This window comes from Scyliorhinus canicula, chromosome 5 (genome assembly GCF_902713615.1).
Source record: "Scyliorhinus canicula chromosome 5, sScyCan1.1, whole genome shotgun sequence".
Lineage (NCBI taxonomy): Eukaryota > Metazoa > Chordata > Chondrichthyes > Carcharhiniformes > Scyliorhinidae > Scyliorhinus > Scyliorhinus canicula.
In genome coordinates this window covers 200,797,895-200,818,656 of record NC_052150.1, presented here as the reverse complement: position 1 = coordinate 200,818,656, position 20,762 = coordinate 200,797,895, and the positions used below count along the sequence as shown (strand labels likewise).

Sequence of the window (20,762 nt, the reverse complement as noted above, 5' to 3'; positions counted from 1 at the left end):
CGCGGGAGAAGGCTCTCACTGTCCATCCTATCTAACCCTCTGATCATTTTGTATGCCTCTATTAAGTCACCTCTTAACCTTCTTCTCTCTAACGAAAACAACCTCAAGTCCATCAGCCTTTCCTCATAAGATTTTCCCTCCATACCAGGCAACATCCTGGTAAATCTCCTTTGCACCCGTTCCAAAGCTTCCACGTCCTTCCTATAATGAGGCGACCAGAACTGTACGCAATACTCCAAATGCGGCCGTACCAGCGTTTTGTACAGCTGCAACGTGATCTCATGGCTCCGGAACTCAATCCCTCTACCAATAAAGGCCAACACACCATAGGCCTTCTTCACAACCCTATCAACCTGGGTGGGAACTTTCAGGGATCTAGGTACATCGACACCGAGATCCCTCTGCTCATCCACACTGCTAAGAATTTTACCATTAGCCAAATATTCCGCATTCCTGTTATTCTTTCCAAAGTGAATCACCTCACACTTCTCTACCTTAAACTCCATTTGCCATCTCTCAGCCCAGCTCTGCAGCTTATCTATGTCCCTCTGTAACCTGCCACATCCTTCCACACTGTCTACAACTCCACCGTGGCATCTGTGGAGAGAAACAGTTAATGTTTCAGGTCAGTGATCTTTCACTATGAACTCTATGGAGCACCTTGGGATATTCATTAATTTAAAAGTGCTATGTAAATACAAATTGGGGTTGTTACCATTGCTGTTGTAGCCCTTGCTACTCGGTGTTTCTTCTAGGTGGTGTTCAACATGGAGGAATACTTATCAGCTGAGGATGAGTGGTAGGTGATAATCAGGAAGTCTCCTTGCCCATGTTTTGACCTGTTGGCGTAGAACTTAATGGGTCTGTTGTCACTTCCTCTCAGCTGTGTACCTCTGCTGAGTCTGTCACGCTGGTGGGCAGGACAAAGGCGATAGAAGAGTCCAACGTTGATGGTGTTGTGCCTAAACCACAGTGTGTCTTAATCCGTATACGGTGGACAAATGACGACAAGTCTGTTTCATAGAATAATTCACTATTCGTTTACTATCACACATACAACATAAGTTAAACTACAAAGCAAGTTCGCACAAGACCTTAATTTAACTTCAGAGTGACTAGCAAGTATCAGACAAATATTGGCCTGTATCTGTATCCCAAATCTTGTCATCCTCAATGTTCAGTCCTTGGTCTGATCAGTTCCTGGCTCTGGTCTGTCTTCAGTTGGTCGAGTGATGGCCTTTCTCTTCGGCCAGTGAATGGTCACCGTTGTTGGTTGCTGCTCGGTGGTCTCTGGGTCATTGTCAATCAATGGGTCAGGACTTGGTCGCCCTGATCGATCAAGTAAAATCAGGGGTGCTGCATCGATTTTGGGGTGGACAACCAGTGGCCATGCCTGCAAGTGTTGGGGGCATGTCGGCCCTTCCAAATAAGGAGCTTAGGTGCCACTGTGTCTGGTAAACAGCTGTGATTGACAGGGTAGTTCTATTGTTCCTGGGATGGCCTGGAGGCCATTTTAGGTGTCCACGACGGGAAGTATGATTTTGAGAGTGTGACTATGAATCAGAGAATTTACAGAGCAGAAGGAGGCCATTTGGCCCATCGAGTCTGCACCGGCCCTTGGAAAGATATTCCTACTTAAGCCCGCACCTATGCCCGTAACCCAACTTAACCTTTCAGACACTAAGGGACAATTTAGAATGGCCAATCCACCTAACCTGCACATCTTTGGACTGTGGGAGGAAACCAGAGAAAACCCATGTAGACACGGGGAGAAAGTGAAAACTCCACACAGACAAATAGTCACCAGAGGCCGGAAGTGAACCTGGGATCCTGGAGCTGTGTTAATCACTGTGCCACCATGCCACCCTAAGCCTGACAATCTCTGAGATGAAGGCCAGCGTATTTGCCTCCTTCCCCATCCAGGGCTCTCTGATACCCTGAAGACTGCCACAGACGGGCATGGCTCCACCTCAACTCCCACCACCCTGGACATAGCCTCTAAAAACGCCACTCAGAAATCCCCAAGTCTGAGGCAGGACTAAACTAGAAAATGTGGGTGTGGTGGCTGGATCCCCCGGCACCGCTTGCACTCATCCTCCACTTCCAGGAAGAACCCACGCATGTGTCTTGGGAAGGTGTGCTCTGTGCACCACCTTGAGCTTCATCAGGCTTATCCCAGCATAGGAGGAGGTAGAGTTGATCCTGTGTAGCACCTCGATCCAGAGTCCTTCCCCGTATCTCCATTTCCTTCCCCAGTTTCATCTGGCCTCGTCCAGAGGGGTCCTAGCCTTTTCTAAGAGTCGGCCGAGATGGCGCCACGCTTGTCGAAGTGGCGCCTGAACTGGTTCCATGTCCTTGAGGTAGCTACTACCACGGGGTTTCTGGGATGCGTGTGTGGGGACCGGAAGTGGTGTGGTGGCCAGCGCTCGAAGAGATGTCTCCGTGCAGGAGGCCTCCTTCATTCGGACCCAGTCCATCTCCGGTTCCCTTAGCCACCCCTCGCCCGCTCCTCGTTTGCCACCCAGTGGTAGAAGAGGAGGTTTGGTAGGGCCAGGCATCCCTCGTGTCACCCTCGTCATAAGATGGTCTTGTGTATCCTAGGGATCCTTCACCCCCAGACGATGGCCATGATTAACTTGTTGACCCTGGTGAAGAAGGATTTGAGGATAAAGATCGGGGGTGATATGCTAGGCCGTTGCTTGATTAGTCAGAGACAGTCCCCCCAATTTTCACAACAGTTCCCAGATATTAGTGACTTTGTAGTTAGTGTTGACAGGACTGGGTGTGCCTTGCTCATGGCTGTGGGTGTTCTTGGGTTGATGTGAGGCAGTCTGTCTGGTTTTTTACACAAAAATGTATTTTTGTGGCAATTTGAGCGGCTTTCAAGGGCAGTTAAGAGTCAACCACATTTCTGTGGATTTTGAGTCATATTTAAGGCTGGGATAGACAAATATCTGGTGTCTCGGGGAATTAAGGGATATGGGGAGTGGGTGGAAAAATTGAGTTGAAGCCCAAGGTCAGTCTTGGTCGTACTGAATTGCAGAGCAGGCGCCATGTGCTCTCTGGTCTACTCATACTTGTGTTCTGCTGTATAGACTGGACAAGAAAACAATGGCAAATTTCCTTTTCTAAAGAGTCAGATGAGTTTTTAACGACAATCTGGTAGTTTTGTAATCACCATTACTGTTACTAGCTTTCTTTCTGATTTAAACTATTAATTTAAGAAATTAAATTCCACAGCTGCTGTGCGTGGTTTGACCGTGTGCCTTTGGATCATTAGTCCAGGTCTCTGGATTGCTAGTCCAGTAACATTTCTTCTATGTTACTGTACCCCCAAAATAGATAATAAAATAAACAATGTATAGGAAGTGAAATATTGGGATTTATTTAAAAAGCAATTAGATGTGTTGATAACTAACGGGAGGGAGGGGCCAAATGGCATTTTTATCAGATTTTTCTAAGGAAAAGAAAACTTGCATTTATATTGCACCTTTCACAACCACAGAATATTCCAAACATTTTACAGCCAATGAAGTACCTTTGAATGTAGTCACTTAGGAAACATGAGAGCCAATTTGCATTTAACACGTTTCCAGATAATCTCCCAGATTGAGTAATGAATATTAGCCAGGACACCGAGGATAACTGCCTTACTCTTTTTGAAGTAACCCATGGGATCTTCTGCATATACCTGAGAAAGCACATGGGTCCTCGTCTTAACATCTCAACTGAATACTGGCACCTCTGACAGTGCAACACTCCTCAGTACTGAATTTTGTGGGTTCAAGCACAGGCATGTTGGGCTGAATGGCCTCCTGTGCCGTATCATTCTAAAGTAGGACTGAACCCTCAATCCTTTGACGAATTGAGTGCTACCAATTTAGCCGCATGCTCTTATTTTGGTGGAGATGACTGAGGAATATCTTCTGAGTGAGTTAGTGTGTTAGGATGTATTTTAAAGTTTATTTTAACTAGTAAACATTTCAATGTTTAATTCATCAAGCATAATTAATTTTAAAATCTGTTGCTTTCGCTGACCAAATTATTTTGGGTTATTTGGAACAGTATGTAGAGTGGCACAATTTCACTGGAGCAGTGGCGTTTCAAACCTTATGTGAAATCCTCTTCCACTAATCGAGAGTGAGATCCAGCAGCCATAACAACGTCGTTCTTAGATTTATAATTTTGATAAATATATAATCAGTTGTTTAACTAGAATAGGTTGAACTTTTAAATTTAACAATCTATTACCAAATACAACTGTACCATGTACACAAACCAGACCTGACTGGGGCTGGTTCAGCTCAGTGGGCTAAACAGCTGGCTTGTAATGCAGAACAAGGCCAACAGCGCGGGTTCAGTTGCCATATCAGCCTCCCCGAACAGGCACCGGAATGTGGCGATTAGGGGCATTTCAACAGTAACTTCATTGAAGCCTACTTGTGACAATAAGCGATTATTATTATTATTATTATTATTATTATTATTATTACTACTACTACTTTTGTTTCAGATTCTAGTTCACCAATGGTGAAAAATCCCATAAAATTGTGATATGGTCCAGATGAGTAGTAGTTTTATTCCTACTTGATGTTCTGCCACTAAAATACACAAAAGAACATTTTAAATAAAAAGGTTTTAAAATGCTGTTGTCACTTGCCAATTTCCCCATGTTCTCTCTGATTCACTATTTTAACATATTATTTGATCCCTATGTAATCTATTTTAACTATTATTTTTGAATATGTTTAAAATCTTGCATGTTTTGTCGTGTTGCATCCAGTCCGCACTTCCTTTCAGGAGATGGGCTTCATCTCTCAAATGTGATTCCTGACTAGCTGGAAACCAGTTCCAAAGGATGGTTTTCCAGCCAATTAGGGGATTAGACATTAAAAGTTGAGGCTGTGGGGTGACCTGGCCAATCTTTTATGTCTGGTAAGATGTTCTTCCGTATATTTTTTTTAAAGTTGCCGCTTAACACATGAATGGTTTGTACTGAACTTTCTTGAATTTTGCTCCTTAATGTCTTCAGCTGCGTACCGAAATGGAGGAGGAAAAGCGGCAGGCAGTGAACAAAGCCGTCGTCAACATGCAGGCCGAGATGGACAGAAAATGTAAGCAAGTGAAGGAAAAGTGCAAAGAGGAATTCATGGAAGAGATCAAGAAACTAGCCACACAGCACAAGCAGTTCATCTCTCAGACCAAAAAGAAGCAATGGGTGAGTAACAAAATGATTCTGAAGCTATCAACATTGAAGAACTGACTTTTTTTGATTGAATGGGCTATTTCAAAAGTCTTACCTTGATATGTAGGTTCAGCAATTTAGCACTCATATGGCCTGTTATTTTCATTGCCAACCAGACCTTTTACACTAGCCGATGTTATTTAGGCATCAGATCATGCTTTCGAGATTCAGTGCAGAAATTCATGTGGAGTGATTTGATGTGAACTGCTGAAATGTTGTACCTTATGCTCCCAGTATGACAAAGAATTTACTAATTCATCCAATCTACAAAAACACCAGTGGGTTCACACGGGTGAGAGGCTATTCACCTGCTCTCAGTGTGGGAAGGGATTGACTCAGTTAACCCACTTACTGACACACCATCCGGTTCACACTGGAGAGAGGCCGTTCACCTGCTCTGAATGTGGGAAGGGATTTATTCAGTTATCGAAGCTGCTGATACACAAGCGCGTTCATAGTGGAGAGAGACCGTTCACTTGTTCTGATTGTGGGAAGGGATTCACTCAGTCCTCCACCCTGCTCTCTCACCAGCGAATTCACACTGGGGAGAGACCATTCACCTGCCCTGCCTGTGGAAAGGGAATCAGAGATTCTTCCACCCTGTTGAAACACCAGCGCGTTCACACTGGGGAGAGGCCATTTCTCTGCTCTCATTGTGGGAAGGGATTCACTCAGTCATCTAGCCTGCTGTGACACATCAGAGAGTTGACACCAGGGAGAAACCATTCACCTGGGGCCTTAACAGATATCTTTGCAGCATCCTTGAGCACGGGTGAGGTCCCGGAGGACTGGAAAATTGCTAATGTTGTCCCTTTGTTTAAGAGGGGTAGTAGGGATAATCCAGGGAATTATAGACCTGTGAGCTTGACGTCAGTGGTAGGCAAATTGTTGGAGAAGATACTGAGGGATAGGATCTATTCACATTTGGAAGAAAATAGACTTATCAGTGATAGGCAGCATGGTTCTGTGCAGGGAAGGTCATGTCTTACAAACCTAATAGAATTCTTTGAGGAAGTGACAAAGTTAATTGATGAGGGAAGGGCTGTAGATGTCATATACATGGACTTCAGTAAGGCGTTTGACAAAGTTTCCCATGGCAGGTTGATGGAAAAAGTGAAGTCGTATGGGGTTCAGAGTGTACTAGCTAGATGGATAAAGAACTGGCTGGGCAACAGGAGACAGAGAGTAGTGGTGGAAGGGAGTGTCTCAAAATGGAGAAAGGTGACTAGTGGTGGTCCACAGGGATCCGTGCTCGGACCACTGTTGTTTGTGATATACATAAATGATCTGGAGGAAGGTATAGGTGGTCTGATTAGCAAGTTTGCAGATGATACTAAGATTGGTGGAGTTGCAGATAGCGAGGAGGACTGTCAGAGAATACAGCAAAATATAGATAGATTGGAGAGTTGGGCAGAGAAATGGCAGATGGAGTTCAATCCCGGCAAATGCAAGGTGATGCATTTTGGAAGATCTAATTCAAGAGCGGCTATGCGTCAATGGAAGAGTCCTGGGGAAAATTGATGTACAGAGAGATCTGGGAGTTCAGATCCATTGTACCCTGAAGGTGGCAACGCAGGTTGATAGAGCGGTCAAGAATGCATACAGCATGCTTGCCTTCATCGGACGGGGTATTGAATACAAGAGTCGACAGGTCATGTTACAGTTGTATAGGACTTTGGTTCGGCCACATTTGGAATACTGCATGCAGTTCTGGTCGCCACATTACCAGAAGGATGTGGATGCTTTAGAGAGGGTGCAGAGGAGGTTCACCAGGATGTTGCCTGGTATGGAGGGTGCTAGCTATGAAGAAAGGTTGAGTAGATTAGGATTGTTTTAATTGGAAAGACGGAGGCTGAGGGGGGCCCTGATTGAGGTCTACAAAATTATGAGAGGTATGGACAGGGTGGATAGCAACAAGCTTTTTACAAGATTGGGGGTGTCAATTACAAGGGGTCATGATTTCAAGGTGAGAGGGGGAAAGTTTAAGGGAGATGTACGTGGAAAGCTTTTTACGCAGAGGGTGGTGGGTGCCTGGAACACTTTGCCAGCGGAGGTGGTAGAGGCAGGCACGATAGCATAATTTAAGATGCATCTGGACAGATATATGAACGGGCGGGGAACAGAGGGAAGTAGACCTTGGAAAATAGGGGACAGGTTTAGATAAATGATCAGGATCGGCGCAGGCTGGGAGGGCCGAAGGGCCTGTTCCTGTGCTGTAATTTTCTTTGTTCTTTGTTTTATGAATCACTCATCCCAGTAACCTTGCACAGATAATGGCACCATCCCATTTTGATGCACGCATTCTCCTTCCAATGATCATTGGCAAATTAACATTCTTATTCTCTTGTGGGAAATTTTTCCCCCAGGACATTTTTCAAGGTCTTGAAATTCCTTAGCTCAGTCAGACTTGAACCCATGTGAGATATATTGGTGACAAACACCGACTTCAGACCCGTTTGCCATGCCATTGGTTGTATCGAGCACCGTTTTAGTAAAGTTTCCATCTGCTCCACAATAATATTGGGAAGAGGTTGTAGTAACAGACGATAGCAGTGCCATTAATATCGCTCACCTCTTCAAAAGGCAGAAGAAAAGGCCTCCTCGTGTTACTATGATTATTGGATTGTACAGGATTACGAAGAACACTTCTCTTTGATGGTTAAAGAGCTAGTGGCAATATTTATTTCTGAAATAAAAACAAAATGTAGGAAATACTCAGTAGGCCTGGACGCTTCTGTAGAGAGTGAAACAGAGTTAACTTTTTGGACTTCTTCAGGTGTTTCTAAGAAGAGTTAATTGTTTAAATAGAGCTGAATCGCAAACCTTTTTGGGGGGGGAGGGGGAGGGGGGGGGGGGGGGGGAGGAGGGGGGAGGAGGGGGGGGGGGGGGGGAGGGAGAGTGTTGGATCAGTCCAAATGCAGAACAGCTTGTTATTTCTGTGGGATTAGATTTGGAATTGAGGAAACAAGCAGGGCCCTTCTCAATTCTGCAATATGAATTCAACACTTCATTTTGTAGAAGATGGAATGGCAATTCTGGATGAACTTTTTTAGTCCTCCAAAGTCACACTGCTGAAACATGCAACATCATTCCGTGCCAATCTTCCTGTGGGGCTCCTCTGGGCGATGTGGCATGGTGGTTTCCAAGAATCTCTCCGCTAATAAAACTCAGAATACAAAATAGAACTAAATGGTTGCCTGCTGTTCCGCAGAAAATGGACAAGAGAGGGTTCAAATTTTAAAATATTTCCAGTATTTGTTATTTTGTGAAACCAAGTGCTTTTTTGGAGTTAGTTTGAAGTTAATACAAGGTTTCTTTGTAAATTTTGCTGTAAAGGATCACTTCAAGAGCATTCTCTTTTTGTTTCATGAAATGTACTTGGAAATCAAACCCAACTTTATTCCAACTCCTTGAGATTTGAATCTGGTAACTGTCAAACCTCCGAAAAACATGCCCCTCCTCGCTCTGCAGAACTGATGTAAATTCTTTTTATTTTAAATATAATTTTTATTGGAATTTTTTACAGAAAATATAAAACATAACGACAAACAATGAAATGCAACAAAATAACCCATAATAACTGTAATACCCCCAGACCGTATGTATCACATCCCCCCCAACCCCAATGAACAACAAAAGAACTTAAAAATAAATTAAAATTAAATAAACAAACATAGTCATTGTCCGCCCCCCCCGGGTTGCTGCTGCTACTGTCCCCGTACCCTATCGTTGAGCCAGAAAGTCGAGAAAAGGTTGCCACCGCCTAAAGAACCCTTGTACCGACCCTCTCAGGGCGAATTTGACCTTCTCTAGCTTAATGAAACCCGCCATGTCATTGATCCAGGTCTCCACGCTTGGGGGCCTCGCATCCTTCCATTGTAGCAAGATCCTTCGCCGGGCTACTAGGGACGCAAAGGCCAGCACACCGGCCTCTTTCGCCTCCTGCACTCCTGGCTCCACCCCAACCCCAAAAATCGCGAGTTCCCAGCCTGGCTTGACCCTGGATCCCACCACCCTCGACACCGTCCTCGCCACCCCCTTCCAGAACTCCTCCAGTGCCGGGCATGCCCAGAACATATGGGCATGGTTCGCTGGACTCCCCGAACACCTGACACACCTGTCTTCACCCCCAAAGAACCTACTCATCCTCGTCCCAGTCATGTGGGCCCGGTGCAGCACCTTGAATTGGATGAGGCTAAGCCGTGCACACGAGGAGGAAGAATTAACCCTCTCCAGGGCATCAGCCCATGTCCCGTCTTCGATCTGTTCCCCCAGTTCCCCCTCCCACTTAGCTTTCAGCTCCTCTACTGACGCCTCCTCCGCCTCCTGCATAACCTTGTAGATATCAGATATCTTCCCCTCTCCGACCCAGACCCCCGAAAGCACCCTGTCGCTCACCCCCCTTGCGGGAAGCGAAGGGAATCCCTCCACCTGCCGCCGAGCAAATGCCTTTACCTGCAGATACCTGAACATGTTCCCCGGGGGAGCCCAAATTTCTCCTCCAACTCCCCCAGGCTCGCAAACCTCCCATCAATAAACAGGTCCCTCAGCTGTCTGATGCCCGCTCTGTGCCAACCCTGAAATCCCCCATCAATGTTCCCCGGGACGAACCTATGGTTCCCCCTTAACGGAGCCTCCATCGAGCCCCCCACTTCTCCCCTATGTCGCCTCCACTGCCCCCAAATCTTGAGGGTAGCCGCCACCACCGGACTCGTGGTATACCTCGTAGGAGGGAGCGGCCACGGCGCCGTTACCAGGGCCCCCAGGCTTGTATCTCCACAGGACGCCCTCTCCATCCGTTTCCATGCTGCCCCCTCCCCCTCCATTATCCACTTGCGCACCATCGACACCTTGGCCGCCCAATAATACCCCGAGAGCTTGGGTAACGCCAGCCCCCCCCCATCTCTACCCCGCTCCAAGAAGACCCTCTTCACCCTCGGGGTCCCATGCGCCCAAACAAAGCTCATGATGCTACTAGTCACCCTTCTAAAAAAGGCCCTAGGGATAAAGATGGGCAAACACTGAAAAAGGAACAAGAACCTCGGGAGAACCGTCATTTTGACGGACTGCACTCTACCCGCCAACGATAGCGGTACCATGTCCCACCTTATAAATTCCTCCTCCATCTGCTCCACCAGCCTGGTAAAATTAAGCTTATGGAGAGTCCCCCAACTCCTGGCCACCTGCACCCCCAGGTATCTGAAACTCTTCACTGCCCTCTTAAATGGGAGTCTCCCAATTCCCTCCTCCTGATCACCCGGGTGTACTACAAATACCTCACTCTTGCCTAAATTTAACTTATAGCCCGAGAAGCCCCCAAATTCCGCTAACAGCTCCATCACCCCCGGCATTCCCCCTTCTGGATCCGCCACATACAACAGCAGGTCGTCCGCATACAGTGATACACGATGTTCCTCCCCACCCCACACCAGACCCCTCCATCTCCCTGACTCCCTCAACGCCATAGCCAAAGGTTCAATCGCCAGTGCAAAGAGCAAGGGGGACAGGGGGCACCCCTGCCTGGTCCCACGGTAGAGCCTAAAGTACTCTGATCTCCTTCCATTGGTAACTACACTTGCCATCGGAGCCGCGTAGAGCAGCCTCACCCATTTGATGAATCCCTCCCCGAATCCGAACCGCTCCAGCACCTCCCACAGGTTACCCCACTCAACTCTATCAAACGCTTTCTCCGCATCCAGCGCCACCACTATCTCCGCCTCCCCCTCCACTGCCGGCATCATAATAACATTTAGCAGTCTCCGCACATTCGTGTTGAGCTGCCGTCCCTTGACAAATCCTGTCTGATCCTCGTGTATCACCCCTGGCACACAGTCCTCTATCCTGGTGGCCAGGATCTTCGCCAGCAACTTAGCGTCAACATTGAGGAGCGAGATAGGCCTGTATGATTCACACTGCAAGGGGTCCTTATCCCGCTTCAGGATCAGAGAGATCAGTGCCCGCGACATCGTCGGGGACAAAGCCCCCCCCTCCCATGCCTCATTGAAGGCTCGCACTAACACGGGGCCCACCAGATCCGCATACTTTTTATAAAATTCCACCGGGAACCCGTCCGGCCCCGGCGCCTTACCTGACTGCATTTGTCCAATCCCCCTGACTAGCTCCTCCAACTCTATCGGCGCCCTCAGCCCCTCTACCAGCTCCTCTTGAACCCTTGGGAAACATAGCCTGTTCATGAAGCTCTCCATCCCCCCTCTCCCCATCGGAGGTTCTGACCGGTACAGTTCCTCGTAGAAGTCCCTAAAGACCCCATTTACTTCTGTCCCCTTCTGCACTACATTCCCACCCCTATCCGTCACTCCACCAATTTCCCTAGCCGCATCTCGCCTGCGGAGCTGATGCGCCAACATCCTGCTCGCCTTCTCCCCATACTCATATACCGCGCCCTGCGACCTCCTCCACTATGTCTCTGCCTTTCTGGTGGTCAACAAGTCAAATTTGGCCTGCAAACTACGCCGTTCCACCAGCAACCCCTCCTCCGGTGCCTCCGCGTATCTCCTGTCCACATCCAGGAGCTCCCTCACCAGTCTCTCCCTCTCCTTCCTCTCCCTCCTTTCCCTAAGGGCCCGGATGGAGATCAGCTCCCCCCGGATCACTGCTTTCAGAGCCTCCCAGACCATCCCCACCCGGACCTCCCCCGTGTCGTTGGTATCCAGATACCCCTCAATACTTCCCCGGACCCTCCTACACACGTCCTCATCAGCCAGCATCCCCACATCCAGGCGCCAGAGTGGGCGCTGGTCCCGCGCCTCCCCCATCTCCAGATCAACCCAGTGCGGAGCATGGTCTGAAATCGCTATGGCCGAATACTCGGCATCCTGCACCTTCGGGATCAATCCCCTGCTCAGGACGAAAAAATCTATTCGGGAATAAACCCTATGGACATGGGAGAAAAAGGAATACTCCCACGCTCTCGGCCTCCCAAACCTCCAGGGATCCACCCCTCCCATCTGGTTCATAAACCCCCTCAGCACTTTGGCCGCCGCCGGTCTCCTACCCGTCCTTGAACTGGACCGGTCCAGTGTGGGATCCAGCACTGTGTTAAAGTCTCCCCCCATGATCAGGCCCCCCGCCTCCAGGTCCGGAATGCGGCCCAACAAGCGCCTCATGAAGCCGGCATCATCCCAATTCGGGGCATATACATTTACCAGCACCACCTTCTCTCCTTGCAGCCTACCCTTCACCATAATATATCTGCCCTCCTTGTCCGACACCACCTCAGCCGCCTCGAACGCCACCCTCTTCCCCACCAGAATCGCCACCCCCCCGGTTCTTCGCATCCAATCCTGAGTGAAAAACCTGCCCCACCCACCCCTTCCTCAGACGAACCTGGTCCGCCACCTTCAAGTGGGTCTCCTGGAGCATAGCCACGTCCGCCTTCAGCCCCTTCAGATGAGAAAATACCCTAGTTCTCTTAACCGGCCCATTCAGTCCCCTCACGTTCCAGGTAATCAGCCGGATCAGAGGGCAACCTGCCCCTCTCCCCTGCCGGCTAGCCATAGCTTATCGACTGCTCGCCCCAGGCCAGCTCGCCCCGCCTGACCCGTTCCCCATGGCGGTAACGCCTCTCCTCTACCCCCCGGCCCACACCAGCTCCTTGCTGGCCATTCCAGCAGCAACCCGGTATCCCCCCCACCCCCCCAGGTTAGGACCCCTCCTAGCCGCGACGCACCCTCCATGGTACTTCCGTGAGTCAGCTGACTTCTGCTGACCCGGCAGCTCCCACCAAAACCCACCTCCTCCCGGCATGGGGTCATCCCCCTCTTGCCACACCTCCTTGACACCGCTTCAGCGGGGGAAAGAAAACCAGTGAAGGCCACGCCCCCACCTCCAGCTCCGCCCCCCCCTGCCCCGCAGCGCGGGAAACCAGAGGAAAGCCCGCGCTTTCACACTGCCACACCCCACCCTTCTGACACAGCTCCTCAAAATCCAGTTTCACCCCAACCCCCAGCCCCGTACAGAAGAGAACATATAAAGCACATACCCCCAACGTTCCCCACATACCCCACACCCTTACCCAACAGACAAACCCACCCGGAAACAGAGCAAAAAGAAAACCAGCATAAAAATAACACCTGTCAAAATTGAAGAACAGCAACAGCGAAAACAGCAACGGCCATAGTGTGTCCCCAGACCCTAGTTTGAGTCCAGCTTCTCCGCCTGTACAAAGGCCCACGCCTCCTCCGGGGACTCGAAGTAGTGGTGCCGGTCCTTATATGTCACCCACAGACGCGCAGGCTGCAGCATTCCAAATCTGACCTGCTTGGCATGCAGCACCGCCTTCGTCCGGTTAAACCCGGCCCGCCGCTTTGCCACCTCCGCACCCCAGTCCTGGTAGATTCGCACCACCGAATTCTCCCACTTGCTGCTCCTCTCTTTCTTGGCCCAGCGCAGCACACACTCCCGGTCACTAAACCGATGGAACCGCACCAGCACCGCCCGCGGGGGTTCATTTGCCTTAGGCCTCCTGGCCATCACTCGATGAGCTCCCTCAAGCTCCAGGGGCAAATGGAAGGACCCCGCTCCCATCAACGAGCTCAACATCGTGGTCACATACGGCGGGAGATCCGACCCCTCCGCCAGGCCCAGGATCCTCAAATTCTTTCGCCTCGTGCGAACGTCCAGCTCCTCCAAGCGGTCTTGCCACTTTTTGTGAAGTGCCTCGTGCAACTCCACTTTCCCCACGAGGACCACGGCCTCCTCCTCCCTCTCAGCGGCCTGCTGCTGCAACTCCCGAATCGACACCTCCTGTGCCGCCTGGGTCCCAAGCAGCTTGTTTGTAGTTGCATTCAGGGAGCCCAGCAACTCAGCCTTCAGCTCCGCAAAACAGCGCAGAAGAGAGGCCTGCTGCTCCTGCGCCCACTTCCACCAGTCCTCGGGTGTTCCGCCGGCTGCCATTTTGTCTTTCTTCCCCTGCTTTTCTTGGGGAGCTGCTGCTGCTTTTTCCTTTGCCCCACTCCGGGTGAGTACCATAAATTATGGGGAATGCTCCTCTAGACACCTTCCCCCACTGGGATTCGTCGGGACAGTGTCGACTGCTGCTAGAATTCAGCTTTCATAAAGGCCCTCAAGTCAGCTTGAGAAATCTGAGCTGGCCCTTCCCCCGCCTGCCTGCTTGTAGAGGCTCTTGTTTGCTGCTGCTTCCGCCCAATCTTGCACTGTTTCTGAGGGTCAGATAACCCAGAAACATACTATTCCTGGGGGAAAGTACTCCTTGAACATTCACCAACGGCTTTTCATCGAAATTCCAACCCGTGCCGCCCAAAAAAGAGCTCTTTTCTGTAACCTTGGGCAGGAGCTGCCACTGTGTGCTCACTCACGTCATGCTGCACACCGGAAGTCCAGAACTGATGTAAATTCAATCACCACCGGCAGTAGTTTCAGTTAAATCAGCCATCCAAAATGGAGTAATTTATCTAGCGTCAGATTCAAAATATCAAGTTGATTTTGCGAAAAACACAATTTTATATTAATCGAAAAAAAACTTTTTTGCGATATTTTGCAACTTTCTTTTTGAAGTAGAATTGCATTGTTGGAGATACTGGCCAAAATTCTCTGCCGATCACTGGCGGCTGGATTCTCTGGACAACGCACCACCTCCCGCCGGTTTCCCAGCAGCGTGGGGTGGATTCGATGAGAATTCCCATCAACAACAGCAGGCATAGAAAATCCCGCCGCCAGTTAACTGGATGTAGCGTGCCACCACCAAGAAACACACGGCTGGGAGGCTGGAAAATCCTGCATTTCAGATGAGAAGTTAAATTTAGACTGTCCATTGGATCCAAAAGATCCCAAGGGACTACTTGAAGAGCAGTCCCGTACCAGCCTCCCCGGACAGGCGCCGGAATGTGGCGACTAGGGGCTTTTCACAGTAACTTCATTGAAGCCTACTCGTGACAATAAGCAATTTTCATTTCATTTTTCATCTTCAACCACCATCAGCAAAATAAATTAACTGATCGTTCATCTCATTTCTTTTTCTCGGACTTTCTGTGTAAATTGCCATTGTTACCAACGAAAAACAGTAACTACACTTCACAGCCAATTCAATATCTTTTTTTTAAGTGTTGGGATGTCCTGAGTACACTAATGGTGCTCTATGAAGACCATAAGACATAGGAGTGGAAGTAAGGCCATTCGGCCCATCGAGTCCACTCCGCCATTCAATCATGGCTGATGGGCATTTCAACTCCACCTACCAGCATTCTCCCCGTAGCCCTTAATTCCTCGCGACATCAAGAATTTATCTATCTCTGCCTTGAAGCCATTTAGCGTCCCGGCCTCCACTGCACTCCGCGGCAATGAATTCCACAGGCCCACCACTCTCTGGCTGAAGAAATGTCTCCGCATTTCGTTTCTGAATTTACCCCCTCTAATTCTAAGGCTGTGCCCACGGGTCCTCGTCTCCTCGCCTAACGGAAACAGTTTCTTTGCGTCCACCCTTTCTAAGCCATGTATTATCTTGTAAGTTTCTATTAGATCTCCCCTTAACCTTCTAAACTCCAATGAATACAATCCCAGGATCCTCAGCCGTTCATCATATGTTAGACCCGCCATTCCAGGGATCATCCGTGTGAATCTCTGCTGGACACGCTCCAGTGCCAGTATGTCCTTCCTGAGATGTGGGGCCCAAAACTGGACACAGTACTCCAAATGGGGCCTAACCAGAGCCTTAGAAAGGCTCAGTAGCACATCGCTGCTTTTATATTCTAACCCTCTTGAGATAAATGACAACATTGCATTCGCTTTCTTAATCACAGATTCAACCTGCATGTTTACCTTTAGGGAATCCTCGACTAGCACTCCCAGATCCCTTTGTACTTTGGCATTATGAATTTTCTCACCGTTTAGAAAGTAGTCTATGCTTGGATTCTTTTTCCAAAGTGCAAGACCTCACATTTTCTCACGTTGAATTGCATCAGCCATTTCCTGCACCACTCTCCCAAACTGTCTAGATCCTTCTGCAGCCTCCCCACTTCCTCAGCACTACCTGCCTGACCACCTAACTTTGTATCATCGGCAAACTTCGCTAGAATGCCCCCAGTCCCTTCATCCAGATCATTAATATATATGGTGAACAGCTGCGGCCCCAACACTGAACCCTGTGGGACACCGCTGGTCACCGGCTGCCATTCCGAAAAATAACCTTTTATCCCAACTCTCTGCCTTCTGTCAGACAACCAATCCTCAACCCATGCCAGTAGCTCACCTCGAACACCATGGGTCCTCACCTTACTCAGCAGCCTCCTGTGTGGCACCTTATCAAAGGCCTTTTGGAAATCCAGATAGACCACATCCACTGGGATCCCTGGTCTAACCTACTTGTCACCTCCTCAAAGAATTCTAACAGGTTCGTCAGGCACGACCTCCCCTTACTAAATCCATGTTGACTTGTTCTAATCCGACCCTGCTCTTCCAAGAATTTAGAAATCTCATCCTTAACGATCGATTCTAGAATTTTACCAACAACCGAGGTTAGGCTAATTGGCCTATAATTTTCCATCTTTTGTCTTGATCCTTTCTTGAACAAGGGGGTTACAACAGCGATCTTCCAATCGTTCGGGACTTTCCCTGACTCCAGTGATTTTTGAAAGATCTCAACCAACGCTTCCGCTATTTCTTCAGCCACCTCCCTCAGAACTCTAGGATGTAGCCCATCGGGGCCAGGAGATTTGTCAATTTTAAGACCTTTTAGCTTTTTTAGCACCATCTCTTTTGTAATGGCAACCATACTCAACTCAGCCCCCTGACCCTCTATAATTTTTGGGATATTACTCATGTCTTCCACTGTGAAGACAGACGCAAAGTACTTATTAAGTTCTCCAGCCATTTCCTCGTCTCCGATCACTAGCCTTTCGGAATCAGTTTGAATTGGCCCAATGTCTACTTTGGCCTGTCGTTTGTTTCTTATGTATTGAAAGAAACTTTTACTATCATTTCTTATATTACTGGCTAGCCTGCCTTCATATTTGATCCTCTCCTTCCTTATTTGTCTCTTTGTTAACCTCTATTTGTTTTTGTAGCCTTCCCAATCTTCTGATTTCCCAGTGCTTTTGGCCACTTTATAGGATCTCTCTTTTTCTTTGATACATTTCCTGACCTCCTTTGTCAGCCATGGCTGTCTAATCCCTCCCCGGATAATCTTTCTTTTCTTGGGGATAAACCTCTGTACAGTGTCCTCAATTATGCATACAAACTCCTGCCATTTTTGCTCTGCTGTCTTCCCCACTAGGGTCTGCTTCCAGTCGATTTTCGCCAGTTCCTCTCTCATGCCCTCGTAATTACCTTTATTTAACTGTAACACCATTACATCCAATTTTGCCTTCTCTCTTTCAAACTGCAGACTGAACTCAACCATATCATGATCACTGCTTCCTAAGTGTTCCCTTACTTTAAGATCTTTTATAAAGTCTGGTTCATTACATAGCACTAGGTCCAGAATAGCCTGCTCCCTTGTGGGATCCATGACAAGCTGTTCCAAAAAGCCATCTTGTAAGCATTCCATGAATTCCTTTTCTTTGGATCCACTGGCTACGTTATTTACCCAATCAACCTGCATATTGAAGTTCCCCCATGATCACCGTGACCTTGCCTTTCTGACATGCCTTTTCTATTTCCCGGTACATGTTGCGCCCCTGGTCCTGACCACTGTTAGGAGGTCTGTACATAACTCCCATTATGGTTTTTTTGCCTTTGTGGTTCCTCAATTCTACCCACACAGACTCCACATCATCCGACCCTATGTCGTTTAGTGCCATAGATTTAATTTTGTTCTTAACTAACAAGGCAACCCCACCCCCTCGGCCCACCTCCCTGTCTTTTCGATAGGTTGTATATCCTTGGATGTTTAACTGCCAGTCCTGAACCCCCTGCAGCCATGTCTCTGTGATGCCTACCACATCATAATCATTCACGATGATCTGTGCCATTAGTTCGTCTACTTTGTTACAAATGCTACGAGCATTCAGGTAAAGTGCCTGTCTTCAAAGACATGTCTTCATTAAAGAAAGACTTGTGTTTCAGAAACAACCCACAGAACCAGCAGTTGTATTCTACTTTGAAAAGCTCATCTGATAAAAAAAATCCTTGACCTTTATTCAGGGGAAATGATTATTTTGTCGGAATTTTGTTTTAGGATTAAGGATAACGAGCTAAATACAGAACCAGCATTTCTAATCAAAAATTTCAAACAAAGTCAACCACTTTTAGTTTTGCAATGACTCCATTGTAGCTGCAATGGAGGTCAGGTTCATCAACTTAAAAAAAAAAATGGCTGACTCAAGAAATGTGCTTAATTTAAGAAGCTGTGTTTAAAACGTATCCATATTTTCTCAATGTTCATCTTCAAGAGACTGATGTACGTCAGCGCCCTCTAGTGGTGGTGGACTGCCATGTCACATCTTCAAAATGCCATTTTCAACAACCTTTATCTACCCTCCAGATGTAAAGTTTACAACTGCCGTTATGAAATGAAAATCGCTTATTGTCACGAGTAGGCTTCAAATGAAGTTACTGTGAAAAGCCCCTAGTCGCCACATTCCGGCGCCTGTTCGGGGAAGCTGTTACGGGAATCGAACCGTGCTGCTGGCCTGCTTGGCCTGCTTTCAAAGCCAGCGATTTAGTCCTGTGCTAAACAACCCTATATCTCATTGTTCAAGTCTAGTGAATATTCTGGCAGTACGGTGGCGCAGTAGGTTAGTTCTGTTGCCTCACGACGCTGAGGTCCCAGATTCGATCCCAGCTCTGGGTCACTGTCCGTGTGGACTTTGCACATTCTCCCCGTGTTTGCGCGAGTTTCGCCCCCACATCTCAAAAGATGTGCATGATAGGTGGATTGGCCATGCTAAATTGCCCCTTAATTGGAAAAAATGAATTGGGTACTCTAAATTTATTTTTTTTAAATAGAAAAAAAAGTCTAGTGAATATTCATTCAGATGCCCTATGTTGTCATAGCCTACTGGAATGTGGGCACTATAAATATAAAATCCATTTTTTTTTGAGAACTTTAATGAAACAAGATGGTTGAGGATTGCAGTTTTTATCCTTTGACAATCTACCCACCAGGTAATATGCTAGAAGGGAGGGTTTAGCCACTTGCTCTGCCTGTATCTGTGTCCTTTCTGCTGAAAGTGCTTCTGTAAATCCTTCATGTAGTGTAAGTAATCCTCTTGCCTTCTCTCTCTAGTGCTACAACTGCGAGGAAGAAGCAATGTACCACTGCTGCTGGAACACCTCGTACTGCTCCATCAAATGTCAGCAAGAGCACTGGCATGCTGAGCACAAACGAACCTGCCGTCGGAAAAGATGAGAGTTCTCTCCTCCACCACAGCCATATTAAGAAACAAGAGATAGCTTCCTTTTCACAGACTGTGCTGGTTTTATTTCGGAGCCACATTTCTGTGAATCTTGCTTCCCATTTGCACCAGCATTTTAATCTACAAAGCTTAGTTTCCCCCCCTCCCCCCTCCTGCCCCCCCCCCCCCCCCCTCCCCCAATCCCACCCGCCCCCCACCCGCCCAGTATAATCAGTTAGCCGAACCAGGTCGATCTGTGTTAATTTTAACCAGATACCTTTTTGTGTGTTTTTTAACTTCTTTTACATCAGTGGTCATGTGATCAGTACTTCGGGACAGGGTTGACACAGCAGGTAGTAAACCTGCTTTAAAAAAAATAACTGTTAATATTTCCCAACTCTGCTTTTTTATATTTTTCTTACGTATGCTACTTTTATTAATAAGAATATTGAATGTTGATCATGTATTAAAGCAGGGAAATGGGATTTCTAATGAGCTGGACCTTAGAGATGGAATGAACATTTAGTTCTGGTTTTGTAATTTGCACATTTCTTTTTTTTCCTAACCCAAATGAGTCCACACGCATGTAAAATTGCCAAATACTACCTTTATGTACCAGTAGGTATGAACAGAAAAATGACAGTGAATTTTGCTTTCTGCGCCAGTGTTCACTGAATATTTGTGCAGTTGTCTGTCTTGCAATTGAATTGTATAAAATAAAATGAAGCACTTAGTTTTTCTCAGCAGCTGTTAGGTTTTGGATGGTTATTAGCTATTGCTGCCTGTTTGCTTACTTACAGTCCTTGTCACCTTAGACAGAATTATGTAACTGCATGTCAATCCATTTATAAAAGGCATTGTGATTGTGATGGGTCTGTACCTTGCTGAGTGTCTGGTACAAAACACATACCAGTAAATGTTTTGTGGTATTGCAGAAAACGGAAAATAATTTAAATATAGAATCATTCCAAAGGCTGTTTAAACATTTTTACTAGTAGCTGCATGAGAGTAAGACACGTGTAACTTTGACTGTTCTGTTTTCATGTCTTGGTGACACCATTGCACCTTTTTTCAAATTATGCAGTATAAACACTCTATTAAACATGACTGTGGCCTGATTTTGTTTTAAATTATCACTAAATTAACCTGCTTTGGATTGTTTTAGATTCAGCGTTAAAATCAGTTCATAGCTAAATGCAGTTGCC

General features: G+C 47.5%; 1 protein-coding gene across 7 annotated transcripts in view; it reads left to right on the top strand.

Annotated features, from left to right (window-relative positions):
• zmynd11 (zinc finger, MYND-type containing 11) overlaps positions 1–19,734 on the top strand; it is a 254,526-nt gene extending 234,792 nt beyond the window's left edge. For all 7 annotated transcript variants that reach the window (XM_038798349.1, XM_038798347.1, XM_038798350.1 and 4 more), the window contains 2 exons: positions 5,033–5,218; positions 19,449–19,734. In XM_038798349.1, the coding sequence (XP_038654277.1) occupies positions 5,033–5,218; positions 19,449–19,571 (309 nt within the window). In that variant the 3' untranslated portion in view covers positions 19,572–19,734. The remainder of the gene's footprint in view (positions 1–5,032; positions 5,219–19,448) is intronic.
• The last annotated feature ends 1,028 nt before the right edge of the window (positions 19,735–20,762 follow it).